Consider the following 23117-nt stretch of genomic DNA (forward strand, 5'->3'; position numbering starts at 1 on the left):
CTATCTATTTTGTTGTTTATTATACTGAGTGCCACAAATAACAATGTCTTACCAGAGCAATACTTATTATAAGTATATTTAGACATTCTTTCTATCCACAAGATTCAAACTTGAGACCTTGCTTAAGAGAATCAAACACGTACCATTTGAACCAACGCATATTAGTACACTCCAAAATAGTTTGTTAATAAGGTGAATAATATTATTGGTTAAAAAAGAAATAATAAATTTTTATAAGGAAATTAAATAGTTTGTAGCTTGTTCAAAGATGTATATGTAATATTTTTAATGATTTTAAGTAAAATTAGGGTCACAAGAAAGTCAGTAGAACATTTTTATGTCACAAAATGCATATAATTTTATTTACCATTTCATTTTTATTAATTAGATTATATATAGATAGAGGAAACAATTTACCTTACCGGGATGTACTATTTTTAGAAATGAAATGAATTAATATGAATTATTAAATTTTATTTAAATCATCAATAAATATATATATATATATGACTATCATGTGATCAATATCTAATTTTTAATTTAACATAATGGGTTGTAAGATTACTTTGTTATTTTTATGATTTTTATATAAAAATTGTTCTCAATTCATTCATTTCCTATATATATCATCCATATTTTAACAAATAAAAAACTAAATCAATGACGTACAGTGTATTGTGCACCTTCAAACAGCATATGTGAGCACCAATCCTAACTTATAAATCCCTAGGCTCCTTAAACTTTTGTTAAAATAAAAGATCCAAGTGTATTTCTAACCATGAATTTGTGTTAAAAATAAAAATTTTGTTGGGTAGAGATATCTTACTATACTTAAACTAAGGACACCTTTTACGTGGAAAAAAATGATTATTTGTTATAATACACCTTTGCCATTCACTTTATAATCTCCCTTCCTTTGTTGCCCCCACTCAATTCACTCTCTTTCTCCATTTCCCTCTCTTTTCCTCAACCATGCACCAAGCAATCCCTTATGCTTATAGAACCCTAGTCACTCCCACCACACGTGCCACACGTGACCTCCCCGTCGCCGGAGCAACCCTCTTCCCCAATGGCATGAATATGGATCCATCCAACACCGTGATCAAACTAGTATCCGAAAACGCAGTCATAATCATTGGTCAACGTGGTTGTTGCATGTGCCATGTTGTTCAAAGGTTGTTACAAAGTCTAGGAGTCAACCCTCCTGTCCACGAGATCGACGAACACCATGAGACTGCTGTCGTGGCCGCCTGCCTGTTAAGCCAGGGTGGCAAAGGAGGCGGCACGATGCAGTTACCAGTGGTGTTCGTCGGTGGAAAGTTATTTGGAGGGTTGGAAAAAGTCATAGCAACTCATATTTCAGGTGAGTTGGTTCCTATCTTAAAGGATGCTGGTGCCCTTTGGCTTTGACAAGGAGAAAGTTTGTTTTTTCATGTATATTGTTTTTGTTAATAACAAACTAGGGCAACATGACAAAATGTTTTAAAGTAATCTATGTCATTGGTCAGAAAAATGGTTGAATTGAAATTGAATAAGCACATGTTGCTATTTTGTTTTTCTTGATAAGGGAATTTGTTGTTGCAAAAATTCCTTAATCCCCTTCCAATTTCTATTTGTTTTGTTTTAGATTTCTTTTTTTCTTTTATAGTGTCTCTTTAGGAAAGAAAAACTATGTATTGTGTTGAAAAGCGAGAGAAGATATTTTGTACATTATTATTTTCAATTCATTTGATGAGGATAAGTTCATCTTGGATCTGTACAATCAATAGGAAAAAGATGTTTCTATGTTGGTCAGTTTTATGCTTTTGTTTGATTGTTTGATTTATAACAGTCCAGTAGTCACCTGTGATTTTTTGTATATTCCTATTGGCATGAATATAAGAAATGCTATTCCCATACAGATAAGAATAATATGTCCTTATTAATGTCTCACTTGATGTCCCAATCTAATGAGAAAATTACATTCATTTAAAAATTAAAATTATAAAAACAGAAATTAGTATTTTAATATTATTTCGTAAAATTTAATTGATTTTGGGATATAGAAACAAGAAAAATATGGGACATATAATCTTTGTTAAATATTTTATCCTTTCTATACATCATTTATTATTCATTTATTTAAAAATTAATGATAAATAATATTAATGATGTGACAACTAAGATATATGCACATTAATTCCTTCGTTAAATATGATATAAGTTTGATTGACGTGTAAAATTCAAATTCAATCTTTGATTTAGATAATTGTAAACCAATTTTAGCTTTAGACAATTGTAATACATTGGGATGAATCTTATAAATGATTAAGAGAATATTCATCACAAATAATAATTTTATTCTTATTTAGGTCTCAAATATTATTTTATAATTTATTATAACTCCTCGTAAAATAAGAAGTTAATTGATACGGAAGAAAATAGTATGAAGTTAATTGATACGGGAGAAAATAGTAAGAAGTTAATTGATAGTTGCAAATGTTTAATTGTGGACTAAATTCTCTTTTTTTATATATAATAAATAACGAATCAATTTCAAGGGAGAAATTCTTGTTTTGTTCTTGATAAGTTAATAACAATCATTTAAAAATAAATATTGAAACAATGCATTGACATAACGTGAATTTTTAGCTAAATTACAGTATATTTGTTAGAGGATTGAATTGGAACTTAATTAAGTATAAAATTCACAAATCATTTTGTAGTAAAAAAGCTTATTCATACCACATGTTGGGGGAGTTAATGCTTCATTCATTTTCTAAAACGGTAGATATATATAAGAAAGATATACCATTTTGCAAATAAATTATAATATCCTGTATGAGAATACTAATATTCGAGAATATGGTTTAATACCCATCAGTGTCAAATGGAATCTCACAGTATTGATTGGGAGCTTAAACATAGTAGCAAAAGTTTGCTTTTGTTTACTTTTATGAACTCACTACACCGAACACTTATGAAGTGATTTTGATAAAATGCCTGCAATAAATGCTCCATTGAGCACTTTCTTTTTGGTACATTGAGCACAGTAAACTTTTGAGTCAGTATGAACATCAAAAGCAGCGGGGAAAATAAACACTCAAACAAATCAAACTTTTTGTTCTCTGGGTCCTCCATATGAAAACCCTATCCTACAACTACTATTAACTAACATTAAAAAAACATCAATATGAGGCTTCTTAGAGTAACACCCAGGACAAGGGGTGTTAACAAGATAAATGATACAAGACATAGCTTATTGAAGCCCTTCAAGCTCAAAAACACGAGCTGTACCATCAATCGAAGCCGAAACAAGGTAATCCTTATTAGCAGACACAGAAATAGATTGAATGGCATCAGAATGTCCCCTGAATGTTCTTACACATTCACCAGACCGGCTATCCCACAATCTTACATTTCCATCCACACATCCAGTAGCCACATGCCATGCACCAAGCCAAGTCAAACATGTCACCCCATCCTGCCGACACGACAAAAACAGAAATTTATAATTCCAATAGAAGCCAAAGAATAATTGCAACCAAGACTGATTTAGTTTCTAAATACAGGATTATGAACAAACCTCATGATCACATGTGCCTCGGGATAAGGAATGTTCTACATCCCAGATGACTAGTTTTTTATCCAGGCCTCCAATTGCAGCCCAGGAATCACTATCATAAAATTTCAATGTACAAAGTTAACAATGGCTCACATGTAATTGAAGAATGCAAGGTCCAGGTCATTTGATCATATAAAACAAACCATGCAATTATTGAAATCATGAAATGTTGAGATGATGTATATAGATGAGTGAAATCAGATACATGATACAAAGACTACTCATATTCAAGCAAGGTTTAGTTTATAATTCAACTTGTCTGAACTCACTAGACACTAGGTACAAAATGCATGTATGTTGTTGTCTATAATTCCACTTGTATAAATTCTTTATATTCCAGCCAGGTTTAGTTTCTTTTGCAGTCTATTATATTCCTTGGAAATAAGATGGGATTATTTTTTGAAAACTGTATTATAATGTTAACCAAGTCATTGAGAGTTAGGTCATGTAAATCAAATAACATATCATGATTCATTAGTCATGACATTTAGTTTTGCTTTGTATTTATTAACGAAGCCTGAGTTCATTTTGCACATGTGCAAGCACAAAATCATACATGGACATGCAAATAAGCACAATATACAAAATGAGAAGATTGTTAATCTGAAAAGTTAAAACATACCTTGGTGCAAACCCAAGGCATTCAATGGAATCTGAGTGAGAAGCCAGGGTACTTATAACCTGTCAACCAAACCAAGCAGAAAAGTACACTTACATGCGAAAAACCATTACACAGAAATAAAATTTACAGCATCCAGGGCCAAAAGGAAGTTAAGGAATAATTAGCACAATGGATAAGTGATAAAAGTGTTGGGCCGCAGGGTCTTATTCCAGCACTACACAAGTTACATAATGCAAGGAAATAGTTTCTCACTGGATTATATGTTCATGAGAACTAAGACCTCAGTTGAATTAAAGACCCCAAACTCAATCTTGCTAGGTCACAACCAGCAAGTCAATTTTCTAGATAATCCAATTCCACCAGCAAACCAACCAAGTAACTAAAATATGCAGGACCACACACTTATCACTAGGCCAAAAGTTATAGCTATCAGAAAGGATTGACTTTATTTCCTTAATCCCCATATCCGCGCCACAATTTGATTTGACTCTGACCCCGACAAGGGCATTGCTAATATAGATATACACAGTCTTACCCCGCGATAGAGAGACTATTTCCAAGAACTAAAAGATAACAGTTAGATATTTTGAACACATTTACGGGAATAAATCTATCCTAATAATAATATACTAGAATAAAATAAACAATAATATGAACTCAAAATATAATGAAAGTGAAGCTAGGAGTCAGAGCAGACATTGTTGCTCTCCTTTCAACAACTAACACCTCAACCACTAGGTATTGAACCCCAAGCCATCCCTTATAGCTTTCTGTCAAATAAGTAAAAACCTAGCTTTCCTCATCTTCTCACCACCCCCATGGCAGAAAGAAAGAAAATTTGAAGCTTTGATTCTCCATGTCACTTACTCTTCATTTATGCCTTCTCCTTTGTCTTCACAAACATATTGCTAATAGGGAGCCAAATCGCTTCATTCTCCTTTTATCTGCCACTATACTCTTCATCTATCACCTCTGTTTTGAGCTTCAGCTTAGCCAATTTATGGCCGCATGGTATAATTTGAAGGCTGGTTAAACGGGTGAAGACGGGGTGCAACACAAGGCAGAGGAGAAATTGGTCAATTAAGAACAACAGATTAAGAATATGACTGTTGAGGGTTAAGGGAAAAGGATCATACTCGCATAATGGAAGGGGGAAGTTACTTTTTGATGGAGAGAGTCACTGCTTATAAATAGGGACACAGAGTCTCAAGCCTAAGTGTGACAATGTTCAAATATCTCTATACTCCATTGCAAGATAAAATTTCAATGAAGGTACTGAATAGTGCGAAACTGTCATTCCAAACAATCTTTGATCTAATTCTCATAGATTCTCAGATGCTTGTTCCCTTTAGCCCTTGAAATGCAAGATGATTCCATGGACCAAAGTAATCAATCCCTCAAAAGTTCTCCTTTCCACTCAAACCATGCAACTGACATAGAATGCTATCATTCTTTAGAAGATTATATGCTCAAGTTTTTCTTTATGCAACTACAATTCTAACAGTTTATTAGGACCTTAAATTTCGTAAAATTGAAATCAGGAGCCAAAAATTTTAAACATTACTCGAGACTCAGCCAAAAGGCTTCTAAAGAAAAAGAAATCATAAAGTAGTTCAGAAATATGAAATGCAATGAAAACACATACCTTTCCTGTAGTGATGTTCACAATATGGGCAGATCCATCTTTGGAACCAGTGAGAGCCAGAGTTGAAGTTGAATTTATTGACAGGCATGTTAACCCCTCAGTATGATATGGATGACCTAGAAATCAAAATTTAGCAGGTTGCTATAATCATCATAAGGCAAAAGAATAAAAATGCAGATGAAAGAAGAATAATTTGACATCACTGTTATGTCAAGCTATCATGACTCATGAGAGGACATTACTCAATTTTAACTGGTGAATGTTGGCTCTGGTTGATATTGAGAAAAAAGATAAAAGATACATGTGAAAATGCTTTTAATTTATAGTAAAAATTACTCAAATTACTAAGAGATCAAGGATAATTGTGAAGATGCCTTTAATGGATTGTAAGAATTGCTCAAACTACATCCAGAACTTTTTCAAGGAAAAATTCCAGATTTTTTTTATTAAAAAAGGTACTGTGGAATATTTTAAACACTGGGCAATTTCAATGGTAACTAAGAACAGCTAACAAGTATTATTGAAGAATAGAAGGTAAACGCATTAGCCAATAGTCCAATACACACATGCAAAAAAATGAAGGTTCTGAGAAACAGAAAACATGTAAATGAATAAACAATGTAGACTCTTACGTGAGTGGCAAAGACAGCTTCCTTTTTTATATTTAATATAACATAGCTACATATTGCAAGAAACTGATACATGTTTTCTGGAAGATATGAGTAGAGAAGTTTTCAATTAGAGCTTCTTACACTTAATATTGTAGTTTTGGCATTAATAATTACAAAAGCCTGTAATTCATATCATAAAAAATAATACTATACAGTGAAAGTTACATACCCCTCACAACATGAATGTTTTCTCCACTTTTTGGATTCCATATTCTCAAAGTTGCATCATCAGAACCAGTACAAATTGTTTTACCTAAGGTACCAAGCAGAAGGTAACTGAAAAATGTTAAAATATATAACATAAATAATAACAGATAGAAAACACAGCGAGATGAAGAGAAATTATTACCATCAGGAGTGAAATCACCACACGTCACACTACTAGCATGACCAGCAAACATATTAAGAAAAGCAACTTTATCAGCATTCCACATCCACACAGTGGAATCCTCAGAACCAGCTAGGAGTACGTGTCCTCTTGGATGCCATTTGAGCCACTGAAAGATATAATGGAACTAATTTAACCATTACTTAGGAAAAAACAACCAACAAAGTTAAGAATCTCACTTCACCTCTATGCCACCTCCAGGACCATCAAGTACACCTGTCGGATTCCCAGATGCATTCCATAATTGAACAGTTCCATCTAAACTACCCGATGCAAGAAACTGCCCATCATAGCTAAAAGCTAAGCTAGATACAGAATCTTTATGACCTGCAAGGAATTAACAACAGGATGACTTGGTGATTCAATACATTACATGTAGCATGATGTCAATCAAGCTTCATCGATCATCATGGTGCACTTATCCTGAGTAGAAAAAATATTCATCCATCAGTAGCTTATGCATCATGCATTTATTAATACCTTGAAGCTCAGAAGCCCAATCTCCTTGGCCAAGCTTCCAGAGAAATCCTTTGTCATCACCACCCCCAGTTGCCACCAACACCGCATCCGTTGGGCTGCACGCAACTGAGTATAATTCCCCTATTCAACAAAAATCCAAGAAAACATGGAATTATCCATAGCAGACCAAAATGCAAGCTAGTGAGGGCAATCACCCCCACCTGAATTGAGGAACTTTCTATTATATACGATACTTATTTGTTATTTCCACACCTACTATCTGTATCTGCTTGTCTACCTAAATATTTGTACTTACAGATTTCTTTTTTCACTATCTAAAATTTCTGGTTCCACTATCATAACTTTGCTGCCTTGATAAGACCTGGTATATGTATGCCTGGAAACACGCTCTCCGCTTCCGATAGCGTACATCTACCCTCCCCAGACCGACTAGTTCAGAGCCCCGTCAACACGGCCCCACTTTTTAGGGATAAAAAATAAATTGTCAATCAGCCAATAAAACCCTTGATTGGAATAAAACCTTTTGGTTCTAATTTCAAACCAATTAAATTCAAGTAAGAATAAGCATGAAGAAATTTTATTACCAGTGTGTCCAGTGAATATATGGACAGAATCATCGGGTTCCTCTGAAATAATCGAAATAACAATAATGAAAAATTATTCAGATGTGAAGAAATGATAGAAATGATAGCATAGGGTTTATAAGGAGTGGGAAGTAGTTCATACCAACATGTTCAGAATCAGAGTCATCAGCATCAGGAAGATCTTCATCGTCAATGGGAACTTCATGAATGATATCAGACTCATCAAGGAAAATTTCATCGTTATCCTCTTCATACTCGTCGTCGTCAAGATGTGGAGAACCGCCGACACTCATTTTTCTCACTCGCGACGGCGCTGCCACAAAGGGGAAGAGGTGAAGAGGTGAAGAGGTGAAGGAAGGGTCCCAAAAAGGCCAAAACGAATGTAAATCAATCAAATAATTCATATTTATAATTTCATAAATTAGAAAAAATACTAAGGAATAAATAATAACTGATAATGATTTATTATATTGTTCAATTATTCGAAAATTAGGTCCACTTGCTTTCTCAATCTTAAATTACTCGGCTTTTACTTAGAGGTAGGGTGTTTTTTATCTACTTTGTTATTAAAAAATAATTTTTCAAACTAACTTATTAAAATGGAGATTTAGTCTACATACCTATAGATATTTTTAGGTCAATAGGATTGTCTCTCGTACAAGAATACCTATGAGAAACAAAAAAAACAAGTTGTTGGTCTAATGTTATAAAATATAAGTAGATTCTAAGATGATCAAAAATTAAGAGTTCGATTTTTGTGAACGACACTAATTAGAAAAGTCATTCGACCATCAAAATCGTATTAATAGTATGTGAAGTTCAAGTTCTAATATATGATTAAAAGAAGAGTTTAAAATCCTTAAAAGTAAAAGTTCAAAAACTAAATATATTTGCTTTAAAAATAATAATTTAACTTTCGTTTTTTTGAATTTATAACAATTCATTTTTGTAAATTGATTTAAAATTAATCAAATTCAAATTAATGGCAAGGTATAAGGAGTTAACATATGATTAGTTAATTCTTAATTTTTCTTCAAAAACCAATTGTCTCTATCTTGTAGAGCTGATAAAATAGGTTAGCGCTTAGGTTCTTCAAATCTTGCCTCGAAAAGAAATTGGGCCAGTTTAACCTTATCAACACTTCAAATCTGGTCTAAAAAAGAATTGGTTAAAAGGGTGGCCATTATTAGACTTCTTCTATAAGTGATATTTGACCTGAGTAGCACACATTTGAGTTTTCTTACTCAATCATAATTCAAACTATTATGTGTGATTGTTTGCTACTTTTGGATCGAGAGGTACAACCATTAAAGTATTATTTTTATTTTATTTTTTGTAGAGTCTTTATTTCCATGAATCTACACTATTATGTACAGTAGAGAATTAAACACATGTTTTTTGTAAAATCAAATCTCTATCATTAAGAATTTAGAGAAGATTAAGGGGATATAATTTTCTCTCTAATCAAATTCAGGTTTCTTTTTTGTTTTCACCATATAATAAATGTATTTTAAATAAAATTTTGAAATTCACTCTTTCCTTAGTTAAAGAAATTTGAATAAGATGTTTTGGATCCCAAGACAATTCAGAAAATGCTCTTTTTTATTTTAAAAATAGCCCAATATCCAAATAAAGTAAAAATAATTATTTGATTCTAAAATTTAAAATTACATAGAATCATCTGAGCATAAAATTATTTTGGTAGTTCTAAAAATCCTAAAATTATTATATCACCAACAAATATGTAAAAATAATTTTTTAGATCTTATAAAATCACAAAAGATTTTTAAACCTCATTTTTATTTTTAAATTAGTTAGAAAACAAAATTAGGAGGAAAAAAATCATTTGATATTTTTAACTTATTCCAATTGCAATTATTTTATTTTAAAATTCAACTCCATTTATATCAAATTTATTTGATTTGCTTATTTTTAGATTATCACCTTAATTTATTTATTGACCATTTTTTTATGAAATCAAATCTCTAAAAATTTAATATTTTTTAATCAAAGTGATTTATGCAACACAATAAAATTGATATGAGATTCTCTAATTTGAATTGATTTGCATATTTTCAGAATATAATTTTAATTTATTTGTTGGTCCAATTTTGATGATAGTCAATCTCCAAAAATTCAGTTTTTTTTGTCAAAACTTGACTTTTGAACAAGTACATTTTTTGGTTGGACATAATTTATTATTCACATTAATAAGTAGTATAATGATAATAAAAAATTATAAGTATAAATAATAGAGTTGTCTTATATATTAGAAGAATAAAATTAGTGAATACCAAAACAAATAGTTGCGAGTAGATAGAAATGTCTACCAGTGATCTACAATATATCTAATTTAGGAATGTCTATGTGATATATTTTTCTTCGTAAAGTATTCTATCAAAGTGGTATATTTTTCTTCTTCAAATGTTTTCAATGAATGTTTATTACGAATGGAATATGAAGATATTATAAACATAAATCGTCGATGAAGTACACGATTTCTATAAAATGCTAAATGATATAAACGATTTCTGCACAAAAAAATACTAGAAATAGTTGCTCTCATGCACAATTTAGTGAAAAACAAATTGAACTCGTTCATGCCTAAGAAAAACGTGGCTGTGTGCCACGATTTTGATGTTAAGAAAAAATGGAAGTAGTGCATGGTAGATATGACTTCTCCACAATCTATAAAAAGTGAAAAACTTGCACAATTCAGTAACATAAAAGTCAATTTGCATTATTTCTGTAAATTTCCACTATATTTTGGCTCAGATGAATTCATAGTCTAATTAACAACAACCCCACTGTAATTGAAGTACTATATTTTCTTATAAATGATAAAAAAACAACCCTACTATGATATTATTATATCTGTTAAAGATTGCTTGTACACTAAAATTAAGATAATAAAACCATAGTATCAAAAATACCTTGCTCGCCTATTTACTTCAATCAGGGTCAAATATGTGTATGTCCTCCATAAGTATATATCCCAATATGGAATACTTCAATCCTAATCCTATGTATAGAATCAATAATTTTATTTAGTATGTAACAGAAGCATATTCATCCATGTAATCATTGTCACTAGAATCAAAATATAGTGCTCTATATATACGAAGAAGCTCTTGCAAGTGTTACTTTCTCTCAAGTCTTGCTTTGTTTGCATGATCCATTGCTAAGCGAATAAAGGAAGATCCATCACCTTGATGAGTAACCATGTTTGGAATAAGTTGAGGTGAGCTTTCCCTATCGTGAACAACATGATCATAATTTATGTAAGGAACATCATAGTAGTTCAAAGGAGATGCATTTCTAGGTAATATTGTACTATCATCATAGCCAATTTGGTTAGTATGTTTATTTTCATATGGGTCCTTCATAAAGGTGTTATTATTACCACATTGTCTAGGTTGTGTTTGGTAGAAGACTTTTGAGACCACTAATTCTCCATCTTTCTCTTCTTCATTACTACCAAGATGATATTGATGCATAACCCAGTTAGTCTTTTCAGGCTTCTTTTGTCTGCCATAGTTGGTGTATAGTACTAGTATCTTTTTAAAACCTTTCACTGGACCAACACCAAAAACTGGTCTAGTTTTTCCTGTTTTGTGCCATCTTGTCTCACTTCCTTCTTCATCAGTATGAACCTTTCTTCTTTTCCTTGTTCCTGTTGTGTATGCTTTTGAAGGCCTATGAAAAAAGTGGCGGATCTGTCCATCTTTGCTTACTCCTGCATTGTTTCACACAACAAAATATGTTAAAATGGTAAGAGTTATGCAAGAAAGAAAATCTTGAAGAAGCTAGGAAGAAGGAAAAAGAATAATATTCTCATTATTTTCTCAATGAATTAGATTACAAGAAATAATGGTATCAACCTTTATATACTATATTATCCAACTAACAACTAATCAGTTAATCGATTAACTGTATTATTAATCAATTAACAAATACAGAATTACCCATATGATTTATTAACCATATAGTTAATCAATTAGATATAAAACAGAATACAGAACTATTTTAACGAAATGTTTCATATCTTTATTGCATTATCTAGAGAAAATATTATCTTCATGTTAGTATATATGAGATTTATGTTTAACTCAAGTATGATATACTATTGGTCTCTGAAAATAATCCTTTTTTTTGTTGCTTGGTAATTCTTAAATTTTAAAAAATAATCATTTTTTTTGTTGCAGATCGAGAGCTTTCAATTATAAATAATGCTTTTCCAAGACTTGAAATGTTATTCTTTGTTAACAGTTACATGATATCTAGTCAAATTATGAGTAATTGTTTTCTGTGATATATAAATTATGTGTGTGAATGATGTTTAGGAGTTAAGTTTCATCAAATAATCTGAATATTATTCTACAAAGGTTGAGAAATTAGTCCTTGTTAAGAGTAAGAACTAAGAAGGCATCAACATCATTTTTTTGGGTTGATAGAATTTGCAGACAACAACCTTTTAGTTAGGGTAAGATTGAAATGTGACGTAAAATTAAAATGTTACTGAAAATCTAGTAATAACATATTTATGTTTCACTTGCTACATGGCTAATATAAGATAGGATGCTACTATATTGTTTGGTAGATATTGCCAACTCAACCACTTTCTGGTAACATGAACAAGTTGGTTTCACAAAAGAGTTGGAACCATGATCTTTTGTCCCGAAATCTTCTCGTCCCTATGTCCCAAGCCAATCATATCCTACTAAATCACATAAAAATGTTACGTTATATTTTTTTTAATTTTCTTTTCTAGGATGTGTCAAATTTCTATTGGACTGAGACATAATGAGACACAGAAAAGTGGGACAGCTAATCCCTACTCAAAGAGTTGAGTGTTCCTTCAATCTCATGTGCTTCTTTCTTTTAGGGAATAACATCTTCTAAGAATGACCCACATACATATAAAATAACACCCTTTGGACATTTTTCTTTGGAAGGTTATAAATGCATGAAAAACATTAAGCAAAATATCATAGACATGGTTTTTTACAATGGTGAAAAATATTTTGTTTTCTTGAGGTTTATCTTCATTTTTATCCCCAAGTTTCACAAACCATGATTTCTAATCCCTTTAGAAAGTTTTTACAATCTCTTATTTAACAACTAAAAAAAGGTGTTAAGTTAATTAGAACTAAAAATATATTATCATAATAATTTATTTGAGATCTCATTTATAGAGAGCATAAGTATAAATGTTTTATAGTCATTTTCAACCGCCTTATAGTTAGATCCTTCATTCCTTCTCAATGAAGAAATCATTATTCATTACTTAAAAACATTAATTCCATGCACGCGGTACCGTGCACACCAAGATATGTATCTCCAAAAAATATATTTTCAATGACAACTATAACCTATGCAATGCATTAAACAGTATTTATCCAAACCATTAAACCATATTAATTAAAGTAATAAATCATAATAAAGTATAAAAATATCAAAATTAAACCTGGTAGCTTTTCTGGGTGTGTATAACAAATCCCATTTTCCCCTTCAAGCGTTGGTATGAACTCATCAATAAGAGGATGAAGCTTGTGTACATCAGAAACCACTTTTGCCTCCAAATGCTCTAGAATCTCTTGGTCACTTGGATCAAACTTTACTCCAGCTGGTAACCCCGGTAACTCATTAATTCCACCCTATCAAATTTCAATACACAACAAAAACTATAAAGTTGGCGCATAAACAAAATCAACTTCTTAAAAACAAATATAAAAGCACAAACATGTGTGTATGTGTAAAAAAACGAAGAAAAAAAATCCCATGAATCTCGTGTTTAAGTGAATAACAGGATTTATTGTCTCGAATCATATCCTAAATAATATCTTGTACCAATGACGATCAAGCAAAAACATAAAAAAATGAATGTTTAATTTTTTAATTGACAAAACATATTTTATCTGTGCGTAATAAGATTTGAGACATAATTTGGGATAACATATGAATGAATAGTTAAAGGTGTTTATAGCCTAGTTAAATAAAGGGCATCTAGACCTCAATTCACTTTGTTTTTTTATCAGCAATAACAATTTATAACCAAAAAAAGAGTATTAGGAGAACAAGAACTTAAATAAATTAGTACCTGATCTTGGAATTGAATGTTATGGCCGCATGAGGGGCAAGTTATGGTTCGAATATCTTTGGTAAGTTTTATTGCTCTAGTGTTGTTGTTATTAGCTCTAGGAGTAATAGTAGGCGTGATTGATTCAATTTCAATGCCCCTCTCCTCATCAGAATCATTGCACCATGTCATCTTCCTATGTTAATATTATCACAAAATTGAGCCTTTCTCCTCCAATGATATTCTTCCTACAATATCACCACACTAGTAATAGAAAATGTTTTGAATGAAAAACAAGAAAGAAGAAAGAAAAACCCTGAAAAATAGAGAAGTTGGTGGGTAAAGAAATGTAAAGGGTAGTAGTAGCTTATTCTCTCTTTAAGGATCTTGAATCACCTTCTTCTTGAGTATATTGTATATATTGTGTGTGCTATATGAATGATTCAATGATTGAACTATTGTGCCTGATTTTCCAAAATTGTTAATTGCAAGAGCCAAGAGACAAAAAGATATAACCAATAAAAGAAAGGTGGAAACAAAGGGGAAGTAGTCTTAGATGTAAGAAATGTTGCTTGGACGTCAAGTTTGGTTATGTTCCCGTGTATGTGTTTGTATCAATCAATAAATGTTGCCTAGCTAAGGAGACCTTTTTATTTTTAAATGTGAATGATTTATTAAGAAAAATGTTATTATTTATAAATGAAAAACTTTATCAAAAAGATAATTCACCATAGTTATGAATTATAAAGCTCAAGTTAAAAAGTTATTAGAGAATAACCCAAGTCTTGTGGTACACGAAGTGATGAACTTGTGTTCTTTAAGTGAATTTTTATTTGAGTTTTATGAATGAAGGAAAGATATTTGCATAGAATTTTCCACTTTGGACGAGTTTAACTTCTTGACTTGGATTAATTAGGGTCTAAATTAAATATAACTATCACATGTCCAAGCTTTTGTAAAGATAAAAAGGAAAAGATGGTGGTAAGAGTGGAGATGGGGCAACCTGATTCTTCCAATGATATTTCACCAGTTTAGAGAGATCTTTCTACGTGGGACGAAGATTTGTTGTCCTCAAGTTTATCATGAACGAATCAAAATATATTATGTCAAATTAAAAAAAATTAAATATTCATGATTTTTTCTATTTTTGCTTTATTCAAAATATACTTAGAGATGTGTTTGGAGACAATAAATCTTTATCCTCCATGTGTTGGGAATTCATCAGCTGCTGGAGTGTCAAATTAGAGTAACATTAAAGCTATGTCAAAGTTAATAGACATTAGACATGTACATACGAACCGAACAAAAATGTACTTAAGAAATATACTATATTACTCTCTTTTTGCACCAACCCACAAAACACACTGTATATTCCCATTGTCTTTCTTCATGTAGACTTCATATAATAATGTATTAAGTAAGGAATCTCTTCAACGCACTCAATTCATTCATTCATTCCCTTCACATCCATATCAAACACTTCTTCCAAAGCAATATCTCATGCTAGCTAGGTTCAACGAAAATGTATAAGAGTTTTCATGCAAAATATGTTACAATATTCAGAGGATTTAATTTTACTAGTTTTATCTGGGGTCTAATTTTGTTATAGTAATTTCATTTGATATATTACCACTTAATAATGCAATTTGTGGAGACATGCAAACCTCAATAATTTCATTTGATGTATTATATATTTTCAACGTTTTTCTCTATATCCATCTTATTTAGCTTAGAGGGCACTAATATAACAACCAACATATTATATTTCATAATTAAAATAAAAATAAAAAATTAGAATGAGAGGGATTGGGATATAGTATACAACACTTGTGCCAAAATCGATGATGTTTATGTGTTGCTTGTATGAACATTCGACATGTCTTGTTGGAGTGATAGTTTAGTCAAATTGTTATGAATTATGAATGACGTGGAATGATTTCATTGGTTAAGATGTTGAGAGAAGAATATATGGGGAAACATAGGATAATAAACTTTTGATTAATTATGAATTTTCCATGCAACAGCCAACACGTCTTTGGAAGCTTTTCAAAGAAGCCACGCAACTAGAAGCTTATGCATTAAGCTTCTGCTGTTTTTTTCTCTATATTTTTATATTTAAGAGACGATGTCGTTTTATCCATGGAAGGTCGTATATGTACATGGGAATGAATTACTTTCAAAAATTATCCATTTGCTATTGCTAAATACAGAATTTTTTTTGGCTTGTAGAAAAGGGAGATATTATCTCATATAATTTGAATTTTATTTGTTACAATTTATTTTAAAATCAAATAATTTCAACAAATCAATACTCATAATAATTCATACAATAATACTTTTGTGATTTTTTTAGTTATATTAAATTTAAATTGTGTATAACATAAGATTATATAATGTAACCATAATGATAAAATTAACGGGATAATGACAATATTGGTTACGAACATAAAAACAATAGTAATAATAACTTCATAGATTAAATTAACCAGGAGGTAAAACCTCACTCATTATTTCACTTCATCCTCCATTTATTCTCTTACTATAAAAGCACTCAGATAAAAAAATACATATCTTATACATCTGCTAATATTGTACTATTCATTCAAAACCATTAATATTGCCCATGTAAATGTTCAAATATTTAAATACATCGTCCATCAAAATAAAATAAACATAATTGTTCTAGGGGCAGGCTAAAAAAAGAACTCATAAATTTGACATAATTAAAATTTTACGATTACAACTCACTCAGATAAAAAAATAAAGTATTCATCATTAAACACAAAAATTAGTGATATTAAGACTAATTTTAATAACATAATCAATAATAACAATAGTATAACAAGAATTCAGAATAGTAATAATAACAAACATAACATAAAAATAATATTAATAAATTTCTACTTATTAACATTGCACTCGTATAAACATTAATTTGTTAAAATTGATTTCTATATGGTGTTGTTATTGCTATAGACAACTTGATACTTGAGATTCTTGCATGTGGGTTTGCTATGATTTTCAGCTAAATATAGTGACGGTTGGGTCAATTTGTTTAAGGAAAATGTTAATTGAAGCACATTAAAAAATATTTTGTCATGCTTATATTGTTGATTTTTTATTTTATACTTCTACCTATTGTATAGTTGGCTAACCCAATACATTGGAAAAACTCAAATGTGTAGAAGATCCTTTACACTTCATGCAATTTTAGTGGACAAAGATCAATAAATAACAAATATCAAATATTTGCTCATTTTTAAATTATTTTTGTATGCTTTAAAAGATGACTAAAATTATATCGTGTATTCTTTAAGAATGATAAAAAAGACGCATCATGTGGTATTATTTTTATTATATTTTTCTATACTTTAGTTAGACTTATATTCTTAATTTTTTAAATTTATAATTATAGAAATTTTACAGTTAATTATATAATGTTTTGGTTATTTCAAATTTAATACTTTAATAATTTATTACTTCAAATTAATGATCTTCAGTTTTTTTATATTTTATATTATACTATTTTTATTTACATATAGAGCCAAAATGGAACCACCAGTATGAACTCATGAGTATACCACTAGTTTCAAAGAAGCCACGCAACGAGTAGCTTATGCATTAAGCTTCTGCTGTTTTTTTCTCTCTATTTTTATATTTAAGAGACGATGTCGTTTTATCCATGGAAGATCGTATATGTACATGGGAATGAATTCCTTTCCAGAATTATCCACTTCCTAATGCTAAATACAGAATTTTTTTTGGCTTGTAGAAAGGGGAAGATGTAATATTGGAAAGAGTGAAAAAGTGTGATGTCAATATAAATTTATTCTTAATAATGTACTATATCTTCTATTAATGATTTTGCATATAAAAAATTCAGTTTGATGGTGAATTTTATATGTGATATTATAATGTAAATTTAAAATGTAACTATTTACATGATAAATTTAACAATAAATATATGTTGCCATATCAAAGACTTAAAAACGTTTTTAATTAAATTTCATATATTAATATGGATGATCATGTCTTAAGTATGTCTCCTGTCTTTCTAATTTTCTATAGCCTGGATTCAAATTTAAAAATTTGGTAGAAGAAAAAACCTATCTAAGCACCTTATCCCATGTTTTCAAAAAGTTAATGAAAATAATGGGTAAGTTCTTTTAGTCTCTTATGTATTTTTTAACAACTACCCCATCAAGTATATAGTCTTTATGGTTGACCCCTCCGACATAAAACCAATTTGGTTTTCACTAATGTGTGTTTCTTATCTCACCATCTGCTCAATTATCTTATTGCTTCATAGTGTGATTTATTAACTAAATCTTTTGTAATTTGCACACTTTTTTATATTTCAATTGTTCTTATAAATATGAATTTAACAATAAGTATATTATGAGAAAAGAATGAAGAGAAAATTGAGTGAAGAACAAGAACAAGAAATGAATAACCTCTTTGAGGGACTTTTATTGAGTTGTGAAGAATGAAGTATTTAGTTGTTATTTGTTAATGATTACAAACAAGAGAGAACTATTTATAGAAAGGTTGGAATAACTAACCATTAACTAACCAGCTAAAAATAGAGGAGTGCATATGAAACACGTGCAAGAAGAAAAGAGAGAAAAAGAAGAAGGTTAGTTGTGTTGATAGCCTGCAAACTGCTCTGTTTGCTCTGTTTCTAGCTTTGGTGCCTCTGTTGGCTTTGGTGCCTCTGTTGGCTTTGGTGCCTCTGTGCTGGCTAATATATATCATCTTGATAATCGAATTGTCATTCTTCATCATTTTCAAAGCTTTATCATCATCAACTCCTAAATTCTACAATAAAATGTATAATATTGATCATCTTCTTTATTGTTTAGTCTATTAGAATATAAAGAATAATGTACGTTATTGAAAAGCTTGTAAAAATAGTTCTTCTATCTTTCATTAATAAATTTGTTTTTGACCGAGATTTTTCCATCTTTGTCTTTAGTCCACTTCACTTGGTCAAAGTCTCTTGTCTTTCATTCCAATATACCTTGCAAATCTATAGATGGTTCTTTCCCTCATTCTACCTAATGATTTGTATAACTAATCATACATCCTATCTCGTATCCCACTCCGCTTTCGACTGGAAGAAGAATTGGTCAGATGCCTCTGCAATCTTAATCAACATCATTCCTGCATAGTGGTGTTAGTAATAGATAGAGATAGAATTTTGATAAATTTGGTTGTTATGTGGTAAAAATTACTTACATTGGTTAATTGAATCCAATTTCTATGATTTTAGGTAATATGTATTCTTAATTTAGGCTAGACTAATTGTGCTCTTTTGTTTAATTTGAAAATTTATCAGTGTAGCAAGACTAAGGTTCATAAGAGAAATATTATTTAAGAGGATGATATAAAATGTAATTTACATTTGGGTGTATGATGAACATTTTGATCACCAATTTCTATGTATCTCTTTGCTTCTAATGTTTGGAAATGATTTATTCTTAGCTCCAAATTCAGTTTCATGTATTGAATAGATTGTGGAACTTCTATAGCTTCATGACTCCTTGTGTAAAGATGGTAAAGGGACATTTCTATGAATGATGTAAGTTATAGGAAGAATGTAAGTTATATCCATATTATAGATTTGACTTAGATTTAGATCTTAATTATAATTTTTAAAAATATGGATCTAATTCTTACATTTTTATATAATAGTATATTAATTTATATATATATTTATTTATTTTTTAGTAATTTATAATTGGATTTACGCTTCTATTCGTTTATAATAAATTTGTTTATCAACAAAACATTGATGGCCAAAATTCAAAAAAAGGAACCCCACGCCACAAGGAACCAAACATTAATGTTCACTGTCCTATATAAGGGCAACGTCATCATCCCACCTTTTCTATTTCAACAATTTTTCAACAAATCATTTTCTAACTTCTCCACCATGTGTTCTCTTTTAATTTGGTGTACCTCTTGTACCATCTTTTAAAAAAATATTCACAACTTTACCACAATTTGAAGGAATTGTTATATAGTAGGAAATAATTAATCTCATATACTTACTATTATAAGGAGGGATCCACTTATTTTAAGTATAAGTTTTTTAAACTTATTTCATATTCTAGACATCAATTTTAGGGAAATCCAGCGGATCCTCAGACATATATGAAATGGAATAAAGATGGACCAAGCTACTTATGGATGTAACCACAATTAACATCACTACGGTCGGGCTATCGAACACGGAGTCAGAAGTGAATTACGAGTCGGACCAATTTGATTCCGAAAATCGAGCGAGCTCTCCTTGCATGCAATGATGTGGTGGTGAACCTCTCATTCTAATTCAGTGCTCTCCGAACCGTGCGGGAAGGTTTCCCATCACACGGCTCACCAACTTGATCTTCCGCGGGAACCGTATGTCCGAACAGGCCCGGAAAAAGAGGTACGATCTCTCTTAGTTTAAATTAGAGAGTAAATCTAAATCATTAAATATTTTTAAAATTGATCTCTTAAAGTAAAGTGAATATCTATCTACTATCATTTATTACCAATTTTATTGGTTAAAAAAATACTAAATTAATGACAAATGGTTATGATGATTCAAACCACCCAATAATTTCTCAGATCTTGAGAATAAGGGAATAACTAATTTAAGGTCCTCTCCTTCACGAAATTGGAACAATATTTTCACCAATTATTGGTATTCATTGAATGTTAAACCTATTTCCATGAAGGACAAGGTCTTGTGGATCAAAATATTATCTAAATCATGTCTAATAAAAATATATCAAGTTAAAAAAACTAAATTTTTATTGTTTTTTTTTATTTTTTTTTAATATTATTTGTCCAATATATGGTTTGTGATATTATTTAGGACAACAGATCTATATCCATGATGACAAAATAGGTTTTTAAGATCAGAAAATGCATGTAATCTTTTTTCCTTCCAATTATTCTCATAGAGCCTACGCCTATTTACAAAATTGAAGACAATCCCTTCATCAATTTCACTAAATCATGGTACATAATCCAATAAATCAGGAGAGATTATTGAATAGTTTAGAATAACCAATACTAATATAACATCTATTAATTATATATTTAAATATCATATTATGATTGATTGAGATCCAAACCATTCGTTAATTCCTAAGTCGACATCTTCTGTCTCAAGAAGTGTATTACTTCATCTATGACATCTTCTGTCTCAAGAAGTGTATTACTTCATCTATCACTGCTTGTGATTAGAAAACAATACGTAATTACTAAAATCTTTAACTTAAATACGTTTTTTTTTTTTTGTAAATAATCACAAAGAGTAACAAAATTTTGTAGGATAGTAGATTTGCTCCCATAACTCCTAGGGGTTAGAGGCACACTTGGGTCTCCAAGTTGTTCAAAATGGTTGCTACTTGAGCCATGCTAGGCCTACACTTCCTTGAATTACCAACACAAACTGATGCAACTTTGGCTAATCTAACCAAAGGCCTAAGATCAGAAGGAATCACCAACCTTGGATCCAAAAGTTCACTAAAACTCATTTCCTTAATCAAAGGCAATGCCCATTCCACCAATAACCCTCCTTCACATTCTCTTCCACTTAAAAGCTCCAAAATTACCACCCCAAATCCATAAACATCACTCTCCTTAGTAGCACCACCACCACCAACCCCTCTTATATTCCAATACTCATCATCTACATAACCTACTAGCCCTCTCTTTTCCATAGGTGCCAAAAAGTTAAGGCCATAGTCAGAAACCCTAGCACAAAAGTTAACATCAATGAGAATATTAGAGGACTTAACACACCCATGTACAATACTTGGTGCCACTACTTCATGTAAATATTGAAGCCCTCTAGCTGCTCCAGAAGCAATCTTTAACCTCTTGTTCCAATCCAAACGTGAAGCTCCATGTTGCATATAAAAGTTCAAGCTTTGTAAGTGAACAAACTCCATCAATATAACTCTCTCACCTGGTGCTTCTGAGAATCCTATTATGGGAACTATGTTGGGGTGTTGGGCTAAAGAGAGCCATTTCAACACCGATGAGAATCCAAATCCGAATCCAAATCCTGCATTGCTCAAAACATGATAAGGGTGAATCCTCTTCACAGCTACAAGTTCTTGTTTCTCAAGTGACCCTGCATAAACAGTTCCTAAGCGACCCTGGCCAACAATTCTCCTTTGATTGAAGCCATCAGTTGCAGCATCAATGGAAATTAAAGGGTATGCGCGAGCATGCGCATAAAGCTTCACAGGAAGTATTTCTTTTGATTCAACTGGTTTCTTCTTGCAAACAAGTATGAGAACAACACCAAGAACTATGAGAATTATGGATAGAGTGACCATGACCAAAACATAAGCAATATACTCAACATGGCTCATTTCTGAGGTAATTTCAATTGGTTCCGCAATCACAACCGAAACCGCAGTAGTTAAGTGGCTTCACTATTATTCATGAACAATGATAATAATAGATATGTTGGCTACTTTCAATTGGAAAATATTGATTTTTCTGATTGCTATCCAATGGTATGTCAAATATGTAAATGGAAACTAGCTTATAATCCTTATATATTATGTGAGTGTGACAAAGTTGTTGAAATATCAAAAGTTTGGAAGATAAGTTGAATGAAGAAAAAAGATGGCATATGTTTGAGAAAACGGGTGGATTGGTGAGAATTTAGTTGTGTTAGTTCATTGTTGGAAGCCCAACCTCACTTTTTATGCAATTATTATATGTCAAAATGACATGCTGTACTAAAGACTTTGGATATCCATTAATGTGTCCCTTTTCACATTGAAATGTTTATAACGGCTTAATTTGATATTTTGGTTCTTAAATTCTGCAAAAGGAATATGTACCCAAAAAAAGTTCTGCTAGAAGATTTCATAATTTAAAATATCCGAGTAAGATTATGGCTATTTTAAATAAATTTAGTCACTGCAATGCTCTCATCATTCTTGTTTGGTGCATCCACTATATCATATGTATGCATGCCTTGTATGTAACGAGGTGATATGAAATTAAAGAATATACATATATATATA

The 23117-nt window shown here is 30.9% G+C and overlaps 4 protein-coding genes across 6 annotated transcripts; 1 reads left to right on the forward strand and 3 right to left on the reverse strand.

Moving 5' to 3' along the window:
* LOC109333777 (glutaredoxin-C9-like) lies at window positions 820-1792 on the forward strand. Its single transcript, XM_019569346.1, has 2 exons — window positions 820-910; window positions 957-1792. Exon 2 carries the CDS (start codon window positions 973-975, stop codon window positions 1408-1410), a length of 438 nt encoding a protein of 145 aa, XP_019424891.1. The 5' UTR covers window positions 820-910; window positions 957-972; the 3' UTR covers window positions 1411-1792.
* LOC109334664 (angio-associated migratory cell protein) lies at window positions 2958-8352 on the reverse strand. Its single transcript, XM_019570550.1, has 10 exons — window positions 8137-8352; window positions 7995-8036; window positions 7411-7530; window positions 7115-7257; window positions 6892-7039; window positions 6712-6795; window positions 5872-5987; window positions 4227-4285; window positions 3566-3656; window positions 2958-3463 (listed from the first exon to the last, which is right to left on the reverse strand). Exons 1-10 carry the CDS (start codon window positions 8285-8287, stop codon window positions 3239-3241), a joined length of 1179 nt encoding a protein of 392 aa, XP_019426095.1. The 5' UTR covers window positions 8288-8352; the 3' UTR covers window positions 2958-3238.
* On the reverse strand, window positions 10916-14601 carry LOC109333671 (NAC domain-containing protein 73-like). 3 transcript variants are annotated; one of them, XM_019569208.1, is made up of 4 exons: window positions 14470-14601; window positions 14095-14321; window positions 13462-13651; window positions 10916-11730 (listed from the first exon to the last, which is right to left on the reverse strand). In XM_019569208.1, exons 2-4 carry the CDS (start codon window positions 14263-14265, stop codon window positions 11135-11137), a joined length of 957 nt encoding a protein of 318 aa, XP_019424753.1. In that variant the 5' UTR covers window positions 14266-14321; window positions 14470-14601; the 3' UTR covers window positions 10916-11134. The 3 variants fall into 3 exon arrangements, with proteins under 3 accessions (XP_019424753.1, XP_019424752.1, XP_019424751.1); XM_019569207.1 differs by having other exon boundaries at window positions 14437-14601; XM_019569206.1 differs by having other exon boundaries at window positions 14095-14601.
* Window positions 21424-22539, reverse strand: LOC109334060 (serine/threonine-protein kinase-like protein ACR4). Its single transcript, XM_019569635.1, has one exon. The coding sequence runs from the start codon at window positions 22449-22451 to the stop codon at window positions 21432-21434; it is 1020 nt and encodes a 339-aa protein (XP_019425180.1). The 5' UTR covers window positions 22452-22539; the 3' UTR covers window positions 21424-21431.

Source organism: Lupinus angustifolius, chromosome LG19 (genome assembly GCF_001865875.1).
Source record: "Lupinus angustifolius cultivar Tanjil chromosome LG19, LupAngTanjil_v1.0, whole genome shotgun sequence".
Lineage (NCBI taxonomy): Eukaryota > Viridiplantae > Streptophyta > Magnoliopsida > Fabales > Fabaceae > Lupinus > Lupinus angustifolius.